The sequence below is a fragment of the Meriones unguiculatus genome, chromosome 16, assembly GCF_030254825.1.
Source record: "Meriones unguiculatus strain TT.TT164.6M chromosome 16, Bangor_MerUng_6.1, whole genome shotgun sequence".
Lineage (NCBI taxonomy): Eukaryota > Metazoa > Chordata > Mammalia > Rodentia > Muridae > Meriones > Meriones unguiculatus.
The window spans coordinates 28,922,639-28,940,204 of record NC_083363.1 but is presented as its reverse complement, the minus strand read 5'-3'; the positions used below and the strand labels follow the sequence as shown (position 1 = coordinate 28,940,204).

The 17,566-nt window shown below is 43.0% G+C and overlaps 2 protein-coding genes across 6 annotated transcripts in view; one reads left to right on the top strand and one right to left on the bottom strand.

Annotated features, from left to right (window-relative positions):
- The window catches only part of Xpo5 (exportin 5), a 37,057-nt gene extending 22,924 nt beyond the window's left edge, over window positions 1-14,133 (bottom strand). Inside the window, exons 1-9 of the mRNA XM_060369529.1 lie at window positions 14,002-14,133; window positions 12,151-12,272; window positions 10,617-10,689; window positions 8,532-8,669; window positions 8,205-8,387; window positions 5,502-5,528; window positions 4,965-5,150; window positions 4,259-4,335; window positions 416-515 (exon numbers count right to left, since the gene is read on the bottom strand). Of these exons, the coding sequence (XP_060225512.1) occupies window positions 416-515; window positions 4,259-4,335; window positions 4,965-5,150; window positions 5,502-5,528; window positions 8,205-8,387; window positions 8,532-8,669; window positions 10,617-10,689; window positions 12,151-12,272; window positions 14,002-14,106 (1,011 nt within the window). The 5' untranslated portion in view covers window positions 14,107-14,133. The remainder of the gene's footprint in view (window positions 1-415; window positions 516-4,258; window positions 4,336-4,964; window positions 5,151-5,501; window positions 5,529-8,204; window positions 8,388-8,531; window positions 8,670-10,616; window positions 10,690-12,150; window positions 12,273-14,001) is intronic.
- Polh (DNA polymerase eta) overlaps window positions 14,016-17,566 on the top strand; it is a 32,435-nt gene continuing 28,884 nt past the window's right edge. Inside the window, exons 1-3 of one of the 5 annotated variants that reach the window (XM_060369530.1) lie at window positions 14,016-14,147; window positions 14,508-14,650; window positions 17,178-17,319. In XM_060369530.1, the coding sequence (XP_060225513.1) occupies window positions 17,183-17,319 (137 nt within the window). In that variant the 5' untranslated portion in view covers window positions 14,016-14,147; window positions 14,508-14,650; window positions 17,178-17,182. Of the gene's footprint in view, window positions 14,148-14,363; window positions 14,685-15,330; window positions 15,409-17,177; window positions 17,320-17,566 lie in introns of those variants that run through there. The other 4 variants (XM_060369532.1, XM_060369533.1, XM_060369531.1 and 1 more) reach the window with 4 other exon arrangements.

Below are 17,566 nucleotides of genomic sequence, written 5' to 3'. Positions count from 1 at the left end.
TTTTATATTTTTGTGACTCAACCTATGAAATAACCATTCAATCCAGATTTAATCCCAGCTCCTGGGAGACAGTGGCAGGTGGATCTGAGTTTGAGGCCAGCCAGAACTACACAGTGAGATTTTGTGTCAAAGAAAGAAAGAAAGAAAGAAAGAAAGAAAGAAAGAAAGAAAGAAAGAGGAAGAAGAAAACAAAAAAACCAAATCAACAACCAACCTATGCACCCATATCCACCTTTTTATTAAAGATGATTTAATCTATAGAATCATATGAAAAAAAACCAACCAACCAACCAAACAAACAAAAAAAACCCACAAAAAACCTTGCAGAGCAATGCCTCATGAGCTATCATCAGAACAGTGATGTCTCAGTGAGATTCCCCAGCAGCCCCATGCTCTCCAGAGCGCACTTGCTCACCAGCAGTGCACATAGCAGATTGCCCAGTGCGCACAACACCTGGCACAGTCTCTTCAGAAAGAGGTAGTGTTTTTCTACCAAGCCTCCTCCATCAGCAGTCCTGTTTGAGGAAGAGAATTGTGTGGTTAGCTGTCTATCAGCAGAAGCAATGGTCCTACCACAGGGAAGTCCTGCCGCCTGTACCTCACCATCCACCTTAGCAAAATAAGAAGACAGTCCAGGTGGCAGAGGCAGATCTGTGAGTTCAAGGCCAGCCTGAAATACTCTGTGAGTTCCAGGGCAGACAGACAACTCTCTTTCAAAAAACAAGCAAACAAACAAAAAACTTAACAAACTGGGCATGGTGGTATCTGCCTTTAATCCTAGCAGATGGGAGCCTAATTTGATCTACATAGCTAGATCCAAGTCAGCCAGGAATACAAAGTAAGACCCTCTTTCAAACAAACAATAAACCAAAACAAAAAAATAAAATCTAACATTGAAACATTGGTGTGGATACGGCTCAATGCAATTCCTTCCCTCATCATTAAATAATCTGACTGAACATAACAAAAGTCCTTAGTACTTTGGGACAATTTGAATTGTGTGTTAGGGCAAAAGCCAGCACACATACCCATACGCAGCAACACAAAGACAATGGCTAATATCCGGGAGGCCTTGCAAAGATCCTTGGGCATAAGAAACACGGTTTGGGGGCTCGAGAGATGGCTCAGTGGTTAAGACCACTGTCTGCTCTTTCAGTGGTCTTGAGTTCAATTCCCAGCAACCACATGGTGGCTCACAACCTTCTCTACTAGGATCTGATGCCCTCTTCTGGCATGCAGGTGTGCATGCAGATAGAGCAATCATCTCCAAAAAAAAAAAAAAGAAACTGTGTATTCATATAACAATTCATTATACAAGGGAACACACATATATATATGTGTGTGTGTGTGTGTGTGTGTGTGTGTATTTATTGGCCAGCTAAGCGGATGGAGGGAAGCACTTGCTACCAAGACCACAGATTTGAGTTCAATTCCTTGGATCCACAGGTTGGCAGGAGAAAACTGGCTTCTGACCCAACACATAATATGATGTTTGCATCTGTATATATCCATGCAAATAATATTGTGGTCAGACATGGAGGATGCACACCTTTAATCCTAGCAGAGGCAGGCATTTCTTGGGGTTCGTGGCCATCCTGGTCTATGTAGCAAGTTCTAAAGCTATAGAGAAACCCTATCTCAAAAACTAAACAGACAGGTGAAAAACAGTGCCACACACTTTTAATCCCAGCACTCGAGGCAGAGGCAGGTGGACCTCTGAGTTCGAGGACAGCCTGGTCTACAAAACAAGAAACCCTGGCTCAAAAAATCAAAAGAAAGAAAGAAAGAAAAATAAATGAACAAATAAAGAAAAAAAAAAAAGAAAGAAAGAAAAAGGCAAAACAACAACAACAACAACAAAACTAAATCTTAATTTCTTTTTGGTAGTAAAAACTGGCCTGAGACAAATAAGATTATTCACACTAACAACGAGTAACAACTCATGTGAACTGCAGATGCAGCAGCTGAGACCTGAAGGCAGGACATGTGCCTCAGGGAAAACCAGGGACTGGAAAGATGCAGACGTGGCGAGATGGATTCCTTGCTGTGCAGCCAATCTGTCTATTTTGAATCACACCTTTCGAAATACGTGGGTGGGTGAGGTATGAACCAACTTTAGAAATGCACATAGGATACCTCTGTGTGTATACCAGTCTCTACAGATTTAAGAGATGGACCTTCAGAGCAGTAACTACAGTGATAGCCAGAGATATTACTCAGGTACCAGAATTCCTTAAAAAACAGATATAGTCTTTTTAAGAAAGCAAGCCAAGTTTAAATGCCAATTACGGTGGACAGTAAAAGATCACAAGTCACACATCATGTTTCTTCTCTTTTCACAATTGTCTTTGGGACTCAGATAAAAGCATCAAAAAGAGGGTAGTGCAGAGATGGTTCCTATTCACATTCATTCATATTCTTGACCCCCCCTATGTAATAACACAAATCAAAACTGAAGGCAAGAGAAAATACACTGTAGAGGGAGGATTTGGAAGGACTTGGGGGAGAGGAAACTAATCAGAATATACTATATGTTGGTATAATGTTCTTGTGGAATGTATACAATTTACCCTTGTTCATTCAAATGCTGGTTTCTCTACCCCACTATCTGGTTTCCATCTGGACATTGCATTGTTTTATTCTAAACATCACCTGTCTCAAAGTTTGTGTAAACATGCCACCACTTGTTCTCTGTATTGTCAATAAAACAACCAGCCAATGCTGAGCAATGTTGAGAATAGGGTGGGACATCCTGGTCTGGAGGGGAGGAGAAAGAAGTGAGTGGGAGAGGGTCTCAGAGAGAGCTGGGAGGAGAGGACTTGGAAACAAAAGGAGAGATGAACCAACTAAACCTAAGATATGACTAAAAAGCAAGTAGTGTTAGTATTTCCTAGAAGAGCCCTTCCCAGGGTTTCGGCACCAAATGTTAGGATTTAGATAAAAATGCCATGCACACAACCAATCTTAAATCCAATGAGGTTTATTGGACAGAGATGGAGAGAGAGAGAGGGAAAGGGAGAGGGAGAGAGAGAGGGAGAGGGAGAGAGAGAAAGAGAAAGAGAGAGAGAGAGAGAGAGATGGGGATGAGGGGTGCCCTCACAGAGAGGGGAGAAAAGGAAAGAGCAAAAGAGTAAGAGAGCAAAAGGAAGGGGGGAGTGGCCGACAGGTCACTATGTACCTGGCCCAGATGATGTCATAGGATGTAGGTACCGACATAGGATATTGTCAGGACCCTGAAGGTCCCTAAGGAAAGGCCAGTTGAACTGCCTGCACAACCTAACATTTATAATGTGGGAAATCTGAATGGAGGAAGTTATGTAGGCTTGGAGGGTTAAGATGGAGTAATTATTGCCCAGCATTGTGCTCTAGGTTAATGAAGTCCTAGTCTCTGTGTGGTGATTTGGGTATACAGCTGGTTTAGGAATAATCGCTGTTTAACTAAAAGATAAATCAATATTAATAATCAGATAGGCTAGGGTCGGATGGAAGGGGAGGAGAACCTCCCCCATCAGTGGACTTGGAGAGGGGCATGGGAGGAGAAGAGAGGAGGAGGATGGGTGGGATTGGGAGGGAATGAAGGAAGGGGCTACAGCGGGGATACAAAGTGAATAAACTGTAACTATTATAAAAAAGAAAAATTAAAATTAATAATATTAATAACCAACAAAAACTATATGAAAGAGCTTTTCTCAATAAAAATTAAAATTATTAAAGAAATAAAACCATACTGTCATACTACATGGGCTGATTAGTGGTACAGTATTTTCTCAGCATGCACAAAGCTTCACATTCAATCTTTTGTATGAAAGTAAGCAAAGAACCCACACCTAAACTAAGGGCTTGAGGGACTGCACCAACAGTTTTTGCCCCTGTATGAGGAACCAAAGTTGACTCTTGCACACCTCTGTAAAAGTCGAGTGTGTGCCGGGTGCCCTAGTGTAGCAGGATGAAAGCAAGCAGGTAGAAGTGCTTACTGGGGGGGATGCAGAATGAATAAAGTGTAATTGATGAAAAATTAAAAAAAAAAAAAAAAAAAAAGAAGTGCTTACTGGCCAGCTAGTACAGTCGGTGACTCCAGGTGCACTGAAAAGCTGGCTCAAATAAACAAGGTGCACAGCAATAAAGGAAGACAGCTGATATCAGCTTACACACACACACCAGACACATAAACATACATACACCAACTTCTATACACGAAATAAAATGAAACAAAACAAACCATCAAAACCCCACAATGTACTAAAAGGGAAAGACTCACTGTGCAGCAGACAGAATATAATGCATAGCGACATCTCCAAATAAGATCATCAAACGCTTCCGGTCATCCAACTTGCCCTGGACCCAATTTTAGGAAAATATGGTCATACATACTACAGTACAACCCCCTACCCACCCCCACAAAAAAGCCCCTCAGAGTACTGATACCTTCTCTACCTCTAGCTGACATCATAGTGAAATTTAAACTTTAATACTACTTTAAGTACAAAATGACAAAAATCATGGCTGTCTCAAGGACCAGGAGGTTAGTAAGTTTAATAAATTTCTATCTATTATGCTAATGATTCCAACATTTCAGTGTTGCAAACTTCTGTCTAAACGAAGCAGCAAGTAAGTTGGGCTCAAGGGATAAAATCAAACTTTAAACAAAGGAAACACAGCTGAAGGCAGAGAATGGGTTTACTCTAGGGTGGTTTGAATGGGAATGTACTCCATGAGCTCAGGTATCTTGGTGGTGCTGCCTGGGGAGGGCGTGGAGCCTTTAGGAGGTGCAGGCTTGCTGTACTTTGTATGGGGATCGGGAGCTTCCCAGAATATACAGCCTCTCCTAGCTTCTAGTTCTCTGTTTCCTACTCCTGACATCAGGCCTACTGCCAGGAGGAACTCACATTCTCCTGGAACCATAAACCAAAATAAACTTTTTCTTCCACAAGTCACGTGGACACTAATACCAAGTGGTTACTTACTTTTCTGCTGACTGCAATGAGCAGACACTCGGAGGCTCCCAACTGCAGCTCTTGCTCATTGAGAAGGAGGCACAGCGTCTCCATGAGTTTACAGTTTTCAGCAGTGATGTGGTTTAAAGACACCCAGTCAATGTAGCCTGCTAGAGTGTTCAGGGTTGCGATGCTTACTCGACAGTTTGCTTGAGCCTGTGTGAAATCACTGTTGATTATGAGGTACTGACAGAACTAAGGCTTCAATCAAACTTACATTTTCAAGTTCTAAAATAAAAATTATTTTTTTCAAAAGAAGTTTCCCTATATTATAATTACTGACAGGGAGCTCAAGTTTGTTTCCTGATAGACAACCACTTCTTAGCATTCTCAGTAAGAACATACTGTCAAGTATGGCCACTTCATCTTCTTTCAAGAAGTCCCACCCATCGTTGCCAACCCCCCAGCTAAGTGAAGAAACAGAAAATCCCCCCAAGGCGGAGGCCGTGAGGTAATTCTATCCATACCTGAGCCTTTAGGAAGTTCAGTTCCACACAGTTCTCTTACCTCTGCCTCCTTAGAAGCATCAGTTTTCTGAAAGAAAAGGAAGAACCCAAGGTTTTAATGAGAAATTTCTACCATCTAAGGGCCTGGAATGATGATGGTCTAACAGAGATCCAACTTTTTTGATGTATTTTCAGACAAGCTCTTCCTGTACAGCTCTGCTCTGCTCTGCCTAGAATTCACTACATACCCCAGGTTAGCCTCAACCTGATAGCATCTCCTGCCTCAGCCTCCCAAGTGCTGAGGCAACAAGGGCAAGCAACTTTTAACATTGGCAAACGAGAGACTGCCTGAAGAGCAGCTTACGGAAACAAAACTCGTGAATAAAGTTTAACACTGGCAAACGAGAGACTGCCCGGAGAACAGCTTACAGAAACAAAACTCGTGAATAAAGTTTGTGGCTGCCTAAGTATAACTGCAGTAATCCACGCGTGCCAGATTAGTAAATGCCCACACATTAAATAATGGCTCCTGCCTCAGCCTTACAGAAACGCATTACAATATTATAATATGTACACACAGGCTTTTAATGCAAATGTCTTTTTTCCATGGTTTTTTTTTTTTATGGTTTTTTTAATTTTAAGCTTATGGGTATTTTGCCTGCATGTGAGTGTCTTAATACCACATACATGTCTGGTTCCTTTGGGGGCCAGAGGAAAGCATGAGATCCCCTGGGGCTGAAGTTTCAGGTGGCTGTGGGCTATCGGGTAGGTGCTGGTACTTGAATCTAGGTGCTCTGGAAGCACAGACAGTGCTCTTAACCAATAAGCCATCTCTCCAGCCCCAAGTTTTTAATGCTTTCCTTTGAAAAAATATTGGAAAGGTATTTTGAGAAAAAAAAATGAGTGTGAATTCTACTTCAACTACTTCTTCGAGACAAGATCTCTACTCTCTGAAGCTCTGAGGATCAAGTAACATATAAAGTGTGGGCGAGCACACACCCGGCCTATGTGGTCATTCACTACAATTTCTTCCTGCTCCTAACTGCTTATGGGGCCTTTTGGCTATCATTTGCATTAGGATCTAGATTTTTTTTAAAGGAGCAAACAAACAAACCCACATCTTACTTCATTCTACTTTGTGAAATAAGTTTTTAATACAGTGCTAGATTAAAGTGTTTGGCCCTCAGCAGTGTTTAGATTTTGAGTTGAGGGATGTGTTCTGATTATGGGATGATTAGCTGAACCCATTAGAATTAACTTTCCTCCCCCCCTCCCGCCCCACCCCACCCCACCCCACCCCTTCACCTTGGCTTTTTTGGGACAGTGTTTCTTTGTTTAACAGCCCTGGCTGTCCTAGAACTTGCTTTGTCAATCAGGCTAGTCTAAAAACTCACAAAGATCCATTTGCCTTTGCCTCCTGGGGTTAAAGGCGGGCACCACCATGCCATGCTAACTTTTTTGTTTTAAATGATTTTTATTCCATTCTTGTGAATGTGTGTGTATATGATTGTGTGTGTGGGTGGGGTGCCAGTGGAGGACAAAAGAGGGTGTCAGGTCCCTTGAAGATGGGAGTTACAGTTATGAACTACCATGTGGGTGCTGGAACGGAAACACAAGTCCTCAGCACTCTGTACTTATGAGCCACCTCCCAAACTCCAGGATAAACTTTCAAATGCCTTTTTCTGAAAAATGGTTTCTAGAAATGATAACCATGGGAGAGACAGCATCTGTTCACCCTTTTCTACAGACAGAAAGCCCCTCTAAGAAAAACATATTATCATACAACACACAGTGATTTTACACTGCAAAAGGTTTGGGGACCAAAAGAACACCATGATTTACCACATTACTATAACTCATCATAAATCTAGAATGTTTTTGCTGCTGTTATTATTTAATTAATTTATGTGTATGGAGATTTTACCTGCATGTATGTTTGAAAAACAAGTGTATATCTGGTTCTTGAAGACGCCAGAAGTGGGTATCAGAGCCAGAGGCTCTGGGACTAGATTACAGATGGTTGTGAGATGTTGTGTGGGTGCTAGGAATGAAACCTGGGTGTTTGCTAAGAGCCGCCAGTGCTCTTAGCCACTGAGCCACCCTGGCCCCTCGAGAGTTTTAATAACACGTAGTAACCTGCACTTTTATGCTTTTGTTAGTTCTTGGAGAGGAAGTCTCACTGTGTACCCCAGTTAACCTGAAACTCACTAGTAGACTAGGCTGACCTAGAACTCCAGAGATCTGCTTGCCTCTGCTTCCTGTGTACTAGGAATAAAGGTATATGGCACCATGCCTGGCTTTTACCCTACTTTTAAAGAATGTCCTTATTTTGGAAGGAGCTGACATGTAAACTCACTGAGCTGAGAAAACATGTTTAATTTCTCTCCTCTCATTTCCTAGAAATTTTGCCTGTCAGGTGGCCTTTCCTCCTGAATCAAAACACTAATTTTCCCCATTTAAGACATTTTCACAAAAACGATACAAAACAAATTCAGATCAAAGACAGGACCTTTGCTGTACACAGTGATCTGTAATCCCAGCTACTTAAGAGGCTAAGGCAGGAAGGATCACAAGTTCATGGCCCGCCTGGATACTGAATAGGGTCAAGAACATCCTTGGCAACTTAGTGAGACCTTTACTCAAAACAAAAAGTAGTGTGCTGAAGGTAGAGGTTCACCGCAGAGTGCTTGCTTAGCATATAAGCAGGTTGTAATTTCCAGCTTGGGAGAAGGAAGACAGGAGGTTATAGGGTGGGAATCCATACCATTTGCTGGTACTTGTTTACATTTTCTTGAAGTGTATTGAGCAGAAAATTAAGGATTCTTTCCATGTTCTGCGTTAATGTTTGCTGAATGTCCCTTCTTCTTTGAGTGGGGAGTGTCTGAAAGGTCACAACATCCTCTGCCAGTCGCAAAAGGATGAACATCACTAATTCCCTCTGTGTTTCCTAGACCAATAGAAAGAAGCTGGTTAAGTGAAAGCACGTTGTTCTGTACATATGCCAACAGACAACCTACTACTGATAAAACCATGACCTCTTTAAGTCTGTTCTAAGATAAGCACATGCAGCCAGCACATAGGTACTCCATACCCCTTGCCTGGAGAGAGTGTCCAACTCCATCAGCATATCAGGCCAGTGCTGTGGCCATTCTCGTTTGATCATTTCCACCACAATTCTAGACAGAACATCTTTAATGTGGTTCTCCTCCTCCAAAATATTCAGTGTTCCCTGAAAAAGAATGAGAGATTATGAAGACCTGCTTTCTAGGCATGAACACTGGGCTACAAAAACACAAAACTTAGACTTGGAACGTAACGCAGTTGGCACAATATTTGCTGGGGCCTTGGGTTTGAGCCCTAGTAGGACATGAACTGTGTGTGGTAGCACACACCCATAATCCCATACAGAAGTGGAGGTAGGAGGATCTCCAAAGTCATCCTCTGTGCCAATGAGATGGCTCAACAGGTTAAATAAGCCTAGTGGCCTGAGTCAACTCCTGGAACCCATGGTAGAAAGAGGGAACTGACTTTTGAAAGCTGCCTTCTAACCTTTGATAGTGGCCTGTGCTATACCCGTGCGTGCACGCGTGTACACACAGTGATGAAAGGAGGAAGTGTCATTCTCTACTGCATATCAAGTTTGAGGCCACCCTGAGCTACATGTAACTTTGCTTCAAAAAAATGGGGTGAGGTGGGTTGCAGGGATGCAATGAGTACAATCACTTGGTCTCAAGGCTGACAACCTCAGTTCCATCCCCAGAACCACATGGTGAAAGAAGAGAATTGATTCCTTCAAGCTGTCTTCTGACCTCCCAACACACGCCTCAGCACCCACAACACACCCAACCCTCCACATAAATGTAGTTGAAAAAAATTTTTTTAAAGTACAACCCTGATCATCAGGCCTCTTTTGAACCTAAACCTGTTCTCCATGTCTGAGTCACTTGTCCTGCATTCTCACTGATCATTGTTCTCACCTAAAACATAAATGAAGGTTCCAACAGCTAATAAATGGCTGACACAGAGCCAGGAAAACATTGCTGCTCTTGTTCACAAACTGAAGAGACGTTCATACTGCTTCGTTTTTGAAGGCCAAGGTGGAATACAGAAAAAAGGTATGTCCTGGGAAACTGATAAACCTCAAGGGCATTGGGCAACACTACAGTACCAGCAGCTCTAATACTGAAACAGAAGGATAAACCATCACCATCCTCCAAGAATTTAAACTTTAAAACTGGTGATCCATCACTGCTACTCAACTTAGGACTAGTAAATTACAAGTTTTAACTAGCTAAACTAATCCATAAGTTGGCAAAGCATCACTTTCCTATTAAAAGTAGCACAATACCAGGTTGTTTGTGCTTGTCTGTAATTCCTGCACCCAAGAGGGTCAGATATTCGAGTTTGTTCTCAGCTACATAGCAAGATGGAAGCTACCTTGGCCTTCATGAGACACCGTCTCAAGAAGCAGACACTAAATATGCAGGGATCTCCCTTTCATGCCCTTTGTTATGAAAGACATGAAAAGATAGGCATGGTGGTCATGCCTGCAATCCCAGCATGCAGGAGGCTGAAAGGAGGACTGCTGTCACACGAAGACAGTATGAACTACAGAATAAAGTCCTGTTTCAAAAAGGGAAAGGGTGACCAGGCATGGCAGAGCACACTTTGAATCATAATACTTGGTAGGCAAAGGAAGGACGATAGTTTGAGACCATCCAGAACTATACAATGAGATTATCAAAATTAAAGTAAAAAGGCCATCAATTTTTAGCACATCTGAAGTCTTATTAGGGTTGAAACTAATCCGTTTCATGATTTTCATCATGTGGATCACGGTAATTCGGCTTAGATAAAGGAAAAAAGATTCAAAGTGAATAGTGTTGCAATCATCTAATTTACACCTAAGAATCATATTTTTTGTTTGTTTTCAGGCAGAGTCTCTATGTATCATTATGTAGACCAGCCTGGCCTCAAACTCACTGAGATCTGCCCACCTCTGCCTCCCGTGTGACACCTCATCTGGTGTTATCTAAGAATGTTATTCATTCAGTTCTGAGCATCTTTAATCTCCTCTGGTCCCTCTTTAATCTCCCCACTGTCTGACCTATGTGGAAACCATGACCTTTTACAGAGATGTCTAAGAGCACATATTTCCCAATAACCCTTTGCTCACATTTGCAATCAGCTCCATGACACTGTTCTTCAGATAGACCTTCTCCAATCGAGACATGCTGTTCCAGCGAAACCTGACCAACAAAACAGAAAATCAACAAAACCACATCACAAGTCTTTTCTTCAAAAGAGAGTATCTGTTTCCTGCTTTACATTATGCTAGAAGTTTCACTAAGAAATTATACTTTTGGCCAGGTGTGGTGGCTTAGCTTTTATCCTAGCACTCTGGAGGCAGAGACCAGGCAGATGTCTGCGAGTTCAAGGCCATCTTAAATTGAATTGTAAATTCCAGGACAGTCAAGGCTACACTGAGACTTGGTCTCAAAGATTAAGAGCACTGGCTGCTCCTCCTAAGTTCAATTCTCTACTCCCACCTGGTAGCTCATAACCATCTATTTTGAGATCTGGTGTCTTCTGGCAGGTGTACACTGTATGCAGACAGAACACTGTACACATAATAAATAAATCATTAAAAAAATAAAACTAAACCAAACCAACAAAACCAAAATTAATTAATTACTTAAAAAGTTTTTTTTTAAAAAGGGAAATTATACTTCTGAGGCTAGAGAGATGTCTCAGTGGTTAGGACGACCTGAGTTTGGTTACCAGCACTCATGTTGGGCAGCATGTAAAAACCTGTAAGCTCTAGGAGAATTATATATCCGTGTATCTGCACACACAAGCACATGTTAATTTAAAATAATAAAACATTAAAAACATTCTTGGTGCTGGAAAGATGGCTCAGCAGTTAAGAGCAGTTACTGCTCTTGCAGAGGACCTAAGTCCCAGCACCTCCATGGCAGTTCATCACCATCTGTAACTCCAGTTTCAGGGGACCCAATACCTTCTTCTGGCCTCTGTGGGCATTAGGACTATACACGGTGCACATACAGATAGGGAGGCAAAGCACTTATACACATAAAATACATACATAAATCTAGTTAAAAATTCTATGTCTGATGGTGCACTCTTAAGAGAATGGACAAAACTGTCCACATTAAACCAGAACAGTAACAATAGGAAAATTCTTGAGAAGTTTTGTATATATTTTTGTGCATTATGTAGCATTTACATGATTCATGTCACAAATCAGCTCTTCTCCTTAATTCTGTTGATACTCCAAAGGCAAATATCCACTTGGCCATCTACAACAACATAGCTGCTTCTCAAAAACAAACAAAAAAAGTTTTGTTTGTTTTTAAGATTTGGTTTCCTGGGACAATGTTTCACTCTGTAACCCACTACACTAGAATTAAGTAGCCTAGAAGGACCTGAGCTCCTGGCAATCTTCCTGCTTCACTCTGTGCTAAGCATTAGAGATGGGAGCCACTTTGCTTGGCTTGTCGAATACTTAACATTCACAACACACTTTTTACATAGATGACTTAACTGGAGCAAGAATAAAAATCCTGAGTTCTGGTCATGTGTTAGCGATCATTCTGTTCTTTCTAGTCACTGGAAAAGCAGCTGTGTAGGTCATAAAAGGGTTAAGAAGTTGTTCTCTTCAACAGACTTCAGTGTCCAGAGTTCCTTACTTGACAACATGTTCCAGGATCTGAAGGCCAAAATGTCTGACGATAGCAATTTGTGTTTTTTCAGCCAACTTCAAGCCACATGGAACACATATAGGGCACTTTTCCTTAAACTCTTCACAAAACTGAAAGAAGAAAAGTTAGTATTTCCATGGGGAAGCATGACAGAATGAAGACTAAAAATCCTAAGAAAATTCCAATCTTAACTGATTATGTGTGTGTGTTACTGGGAAATGAACCTTCATGTGTAAGGCAAGCATGATATCACTAAACCATATCCTCAGCTTTATCTCTTTAGAGTATGCATGCAGTGTTTTCATGTATGTGTTCATGTATGATATAGCTGCACAGGCAAATGGAAGCCAGAGATTGAAGATGGATGTCTTTTTCTTTTTGCTGTTTTGAGAACCTTGAACCTGATTTGCTTAGACTGTCTAGCCAGCAAACTCAGAAGTTTGCTCATCTCTTCTTCCCTTATACCTGGACTATGGCACCAGCCATAATAACAAGTACTCAACTCTCTCTGCCATCTCCCCAGGCATTTCCATTTATTTTTTGAGAAAGGGTCTCACTAAGTTTCTTTTGAATCACCCCAGAAGCAGGGATTACATGCCTGTACCACCAGGCCTGTCTTTTTAGCTCCATTTTTAAGTTGCAAAATTTAGATTAGTATTACTGATACTCTCCATTTTGATAGGAGTTATGTTAACACTAAAAATAAAATGGCTCTAAAAGGGTGAAAAGCTGTTAGAGAGCTACCCATATAGGTAAATGTCAAGCCCCAGAATTAGCTTTAAAAACTACTGGTGAAAGGAAGGAATAGTAAACAAGCAAATCTGTGTATCAGTTGAGTTTAGGCCACAGGCCTATTCAAGACCACCGTGGAATTCCATTTCCGTGTCTATGTAAAATTCACAATTAGAAACAGAAAGAATGCTGGGCGTGGTGGCACACACCTTTAAACCCGGCACTTGGGAGGCAGAGGCAGGCAGATTCTCTGTGAGGCCAGCCTGGTGTAGAAAGGAGGTTCCAAGACAACCAGGGCTACACACAAGAGAAATCCTGTTTCGAATCAAACCGAACCAAACCAAAACAAAGAGCACACAATTGTCTGGTTCCAAACATCTACGTTGGTGCTCACTCTAATGGGGAAGAGGCTCTGTTGCAGCTATTAGCAAAACTTGAGCTAGACCCGGGGGGCAGAGCACCTGGGACTCAAGAAAACTACTTCCAGGAAACCAAAGTGCCCCTGTGAAAATGCAAAGCCAGTGGTAAAGCTCATCTTTGCGCAAAAATAGCCGAAGAATCTCACAGCTGTAAACATGGAAGGAGTGTTACAAATCAGCCGAAAGATGCCCGAGACTCGAAAGAGACAGAGGCATGTTAAGGATGTAAGAAAATGGACACTCGGGGATCTGGAATAAGCACGAACAAGGAACGGATCAGTAGGGAGGATGAGGGTGGCACTGGGAGAGGAATTTGCACGTGCACTCCCCGAACGCCAGAGAATGTGGGGCTTCCTCGGGCGTCAGAGCCGGCGCAGCCTGCGCTGGTGGAGATCGTGCTGGGGTATAGAGTGAAAAGAAGTGAGGAGTGGGCAGAAGGGTCACTGGGAAGCGGCTCGGGAATGGGCAGCACTTAGGGACCCTAACGTGCGATGCAAAGACAGGCACGCAAGCAAGAGAAGACCCAAGTGGGAAGCGGTGAGGGCCGCGATTAGAAGCTCCCCTCCCCTCCGGGAGTGGGAGGTCCAAGGGCCGCAAGGGCGGGAGACGGCCTGAGTTTGGAGAGGCCATGGGGGAAGCCTGGGATAGGGGTCTCGGGGCAGGCCCAGGGCGCCAGGACCCCAGCTACCTTGAGGGCTTCCAGCCGGTAGCGCTGGGTGGAGCTGGGGTCCATGATGACCATCACCGCTTTCACTAGCTCCTCGCAGAGCGCGTTCACTTGTTCCATCTCCATGGCTAGAGCCGGGAACACCACCGCCGTCCCAGGAGCACGAGGTACGCACGGCTCCCCTGGCGGGACCACACGTTGATACCGGGCCGCGGCGGGCTGGGGGTGGGGAACAGGAGGAGGAGCGTGAGTACCAGAGGTTGGAGCTAGGAAGAACCCAGCGTTGCGCACGCGCGGGGGGCCGCCACTGCGCGTGCGCGCGCGGAAGTGGCGGCTCAGTGAGGCCGACGCGCCGGGCGGGGCGGGGCGGGGGGCGGAAGTCCCGCGGTGCGCAGGCGCGTCAACCGTTCCCCGCGGCGCGCGCGGGGCTGAAGTTTTTATCTCCTCCGAGCTTGCTGTTGGGTGCAAACCCTGCAGGCTGTGACGGCCGGGGTCCTAGGGATCCCAAGCTGGTCTCGTCATCACAGGCAGTAAGTCTCCCTCGGAGTCCACTGACCTGCTCCTGGGAAGTCGACGAGTTCGTCTAGACGCTGTCATCTTCCTGCGGGTGGGCTCAACCCGGAGTCCGCCGCGTCGCTCTTGACAGTTTTGACAGGTGTCCGTCGCCGAGGTAAGGAGAGGAAAACGCGGCTCGGGATCGCCCTGTAAGATTGCTTCTTGGAGTCTTGGCTGTTAGTTTTTCTGGGAGTGACTCGGGGTGCGCTGGGCCGAAACGAAAGCGTGCTTCCTGGGAGAGAAGGCCGTGAGATTCTCGCCGAGGAGGGTTCTCTTGTAGAAGGGATCATTTTCTTGTAGCTTTTACACCTTCCTCTTCACCCGCACATATTTTCTTGAGCGAGTTACTACACGACCGGCTCCAAACGTGTGTTGTACAGAATGGGATGAACTGAGATGTTTTAAAAGGCATCCCACTATGCCTCTGGGAGGCTGAGGCAGGAGGATTGCTTCAGGTTTGAAGCCAGGCTGAGCTATAACGTGAGACCCTGCATCACAAAACAAAACCAAAAAGGGGAAAAAAGCCAAACCCAAATTTATGCAATCCTCTCTGAAACAGAGTTTTGGCACTGTGTTGACTTATCAACAATACATACGTTAAATACAAAAGGAACGCATCAATCGAAGGGCTGAACAGCTCCATTATCTGTTATCCTTCATGTTTTATGAGGTGGTTTTTTTTTTTTTCTCTTAAATCACAGCTTCCAGTTTTACCTGTGAAATTTATATCGAATATACTTACCGTGTATTGATTGTGGCAACACATTTGCCATTTTCTGGCTTTATCTGTTTCAGTATTACAGGAAAGGGATGCCTGCCTGACTTACGGGTTTTGCTCTTTTGTTTTTTTAACTTAAGAGCGCTTTGTCTTAGGTGAGTAATTAGTTGGATTTGTAAGGAGTTAATGCCTTGAACATTCAAATTTTTCTTAATCATTTTGTTTTCTTTACATTAATGTTGCAGCTTTGTAGTTGTAGTTGGTTGTGTTCTTTTGAAAAAAATCTTTTAAAGTTACAGTTGGGCGCTAGCTCACTCATCTGTATAACCTGTTTCTTGTATTTAAAGCATCAACTTCCTGTGTTTCTGTGAAATTATTATTTATGATAGGCCATTCGTATGCAAAGCTTCTGCGTATTAGAGCTGTCTTGAGAACCTTTAAAAAAAATCACGATGCCAGCCAGGCATGGTGGCGCTCGCCTGTGATCCCAGTTCAAGGCCACCCTGGTCTGCAAAGCAAGTCCAGGATAGCCAAGGCTACACAGAGAAACCCTGTCTTGAAAAAAAAAAAAAAAAAAAAAAAAGGAAAGAAGCACTGTCTTGAAAAAAAAAATTATGCATGACCGTGGTGGTATGTACCTATAATCTCAGCATTTGGCAGGGGGACCAAAGAGTTCAAGGTCATCCTTGGCTACAGAGCAAGTTTTGAGACCACTTTGGGCTACATGACATTCTGTTTTAAAAAGGGGTCGGGGGTAGAATCGCTCTTTAAAACAAAGAAATTGCAAAAATAGAAAATCCCTGAACATCACAAAAATAGTTGTCACAGGGAGGATCTATTAATGCTTAGTTATTGAAAATCTGCAGAGAAACATGTACACAGTATTAGGTTATCCTCTTTATTTTCTTCTTCTGACTTTCTATGTAGTCTGCGCTGAACTTGAACTTAAAATCTTCTTGTCTTAGCCTCTTGAATGCTGGGATATGAGTAGCGGCACCATGCTGTATATCCAGATGCATAAAAAATTATTTCAGAATAAAAAATTTGTATGGTGAAAGTTGTGGTGGCACAAACATCTAGTCCCAGCACTCAGGAAGCAGAGGCAGTTGGATCTGTGAGTTTGAAGCTAGCCTAGTCTACATAATAAGTTAAAGGGTATAATAAGTTAAAGAGTTATACAAGGAGATCCTCAATTTTGCATAAATGCTATGATGTTGTATATATTTATTGTCCTTCCAGATTCATATTATACCCTTCCTGAAGTCTGCAGACGCTTGGGTCTTTTATGTAAAATGTCATATTTAGTATTTGTATATGACTTATGCCTTTATATATAGAGACACACACACAGAGTCACTTGTTTTTTAAGATTTGTTTATTTATTACATAGGCAGTGTCCTGCCTGCACGCCAGAAGAGGGCACCAGATTTCATTATAGATGGTTGTGAGCCACCATGTGGTTGCTGGGAATTGAACTCAGGACCTCTGGAAAAGCAGTCAGCGCTCTTAACTTTGGAGCCACTTCTCCAGCCCACACATAGGCACTTGGAATGATGCATGCTTGTAATCCCATCACTTGAGGTCAATGCAGGAAGATCAGAATCTGAGCCAAGTGAAACTATATTTAAAGCTGTAAATACTCACTACCTTCATAAAATTGTACTAGTTTATTCTGTCAACAGAAGATGAAAATGCCTTTTATTCTTCTTAGTTTCCATGCTTCTATTGTTGTAGTTTATCAGTTAGAATGTAGAAATATAGTTGTTAGTGTTCTGAGACAGGGTCTTACTATGTGGAACTGAAAGATCTGCCTGCCTCTCCCTCCTGGGTGCTGAGATCAAAGGTGTGTACTACTACACCTGGTATAAATACAATGGGGATTTTTTATTTTAAATTATTTTTCTGCTTATTAAATATCTTCCAGAAATAATGGCTCCTGGACAGGATCGAGTGGTTGCTCTTGTAGATATGGATTGTTTTTTTGTCCAAGTGGAACAGCGGCAAAATCCTCAGTTGAGGAATAAACCTTGTGCAGTTGTGCAGTACAAAACATGGAAAGGTGGTGGGTATGTATCATTGATTGTGTCAAAACTGGCTCTTAGTATGTTTTTGGGGGTGGGCGGAATTGGAGGTTAATATTGAAGGTCTTCTTCAGTTGCTCTCTGCTTTATGTCTTGAGAGTCTTTCACTGAGCCTGAAGCTCACTGATTGAGCTAGGCTGGTGGGCCAGCAAACTCCAGGGATCAGCCCATCTCTGCCTTCCCAGATCTGGGAGGAAAGGCGTACTGCTGGCCCTGGCTTTTTCTGCGGGTC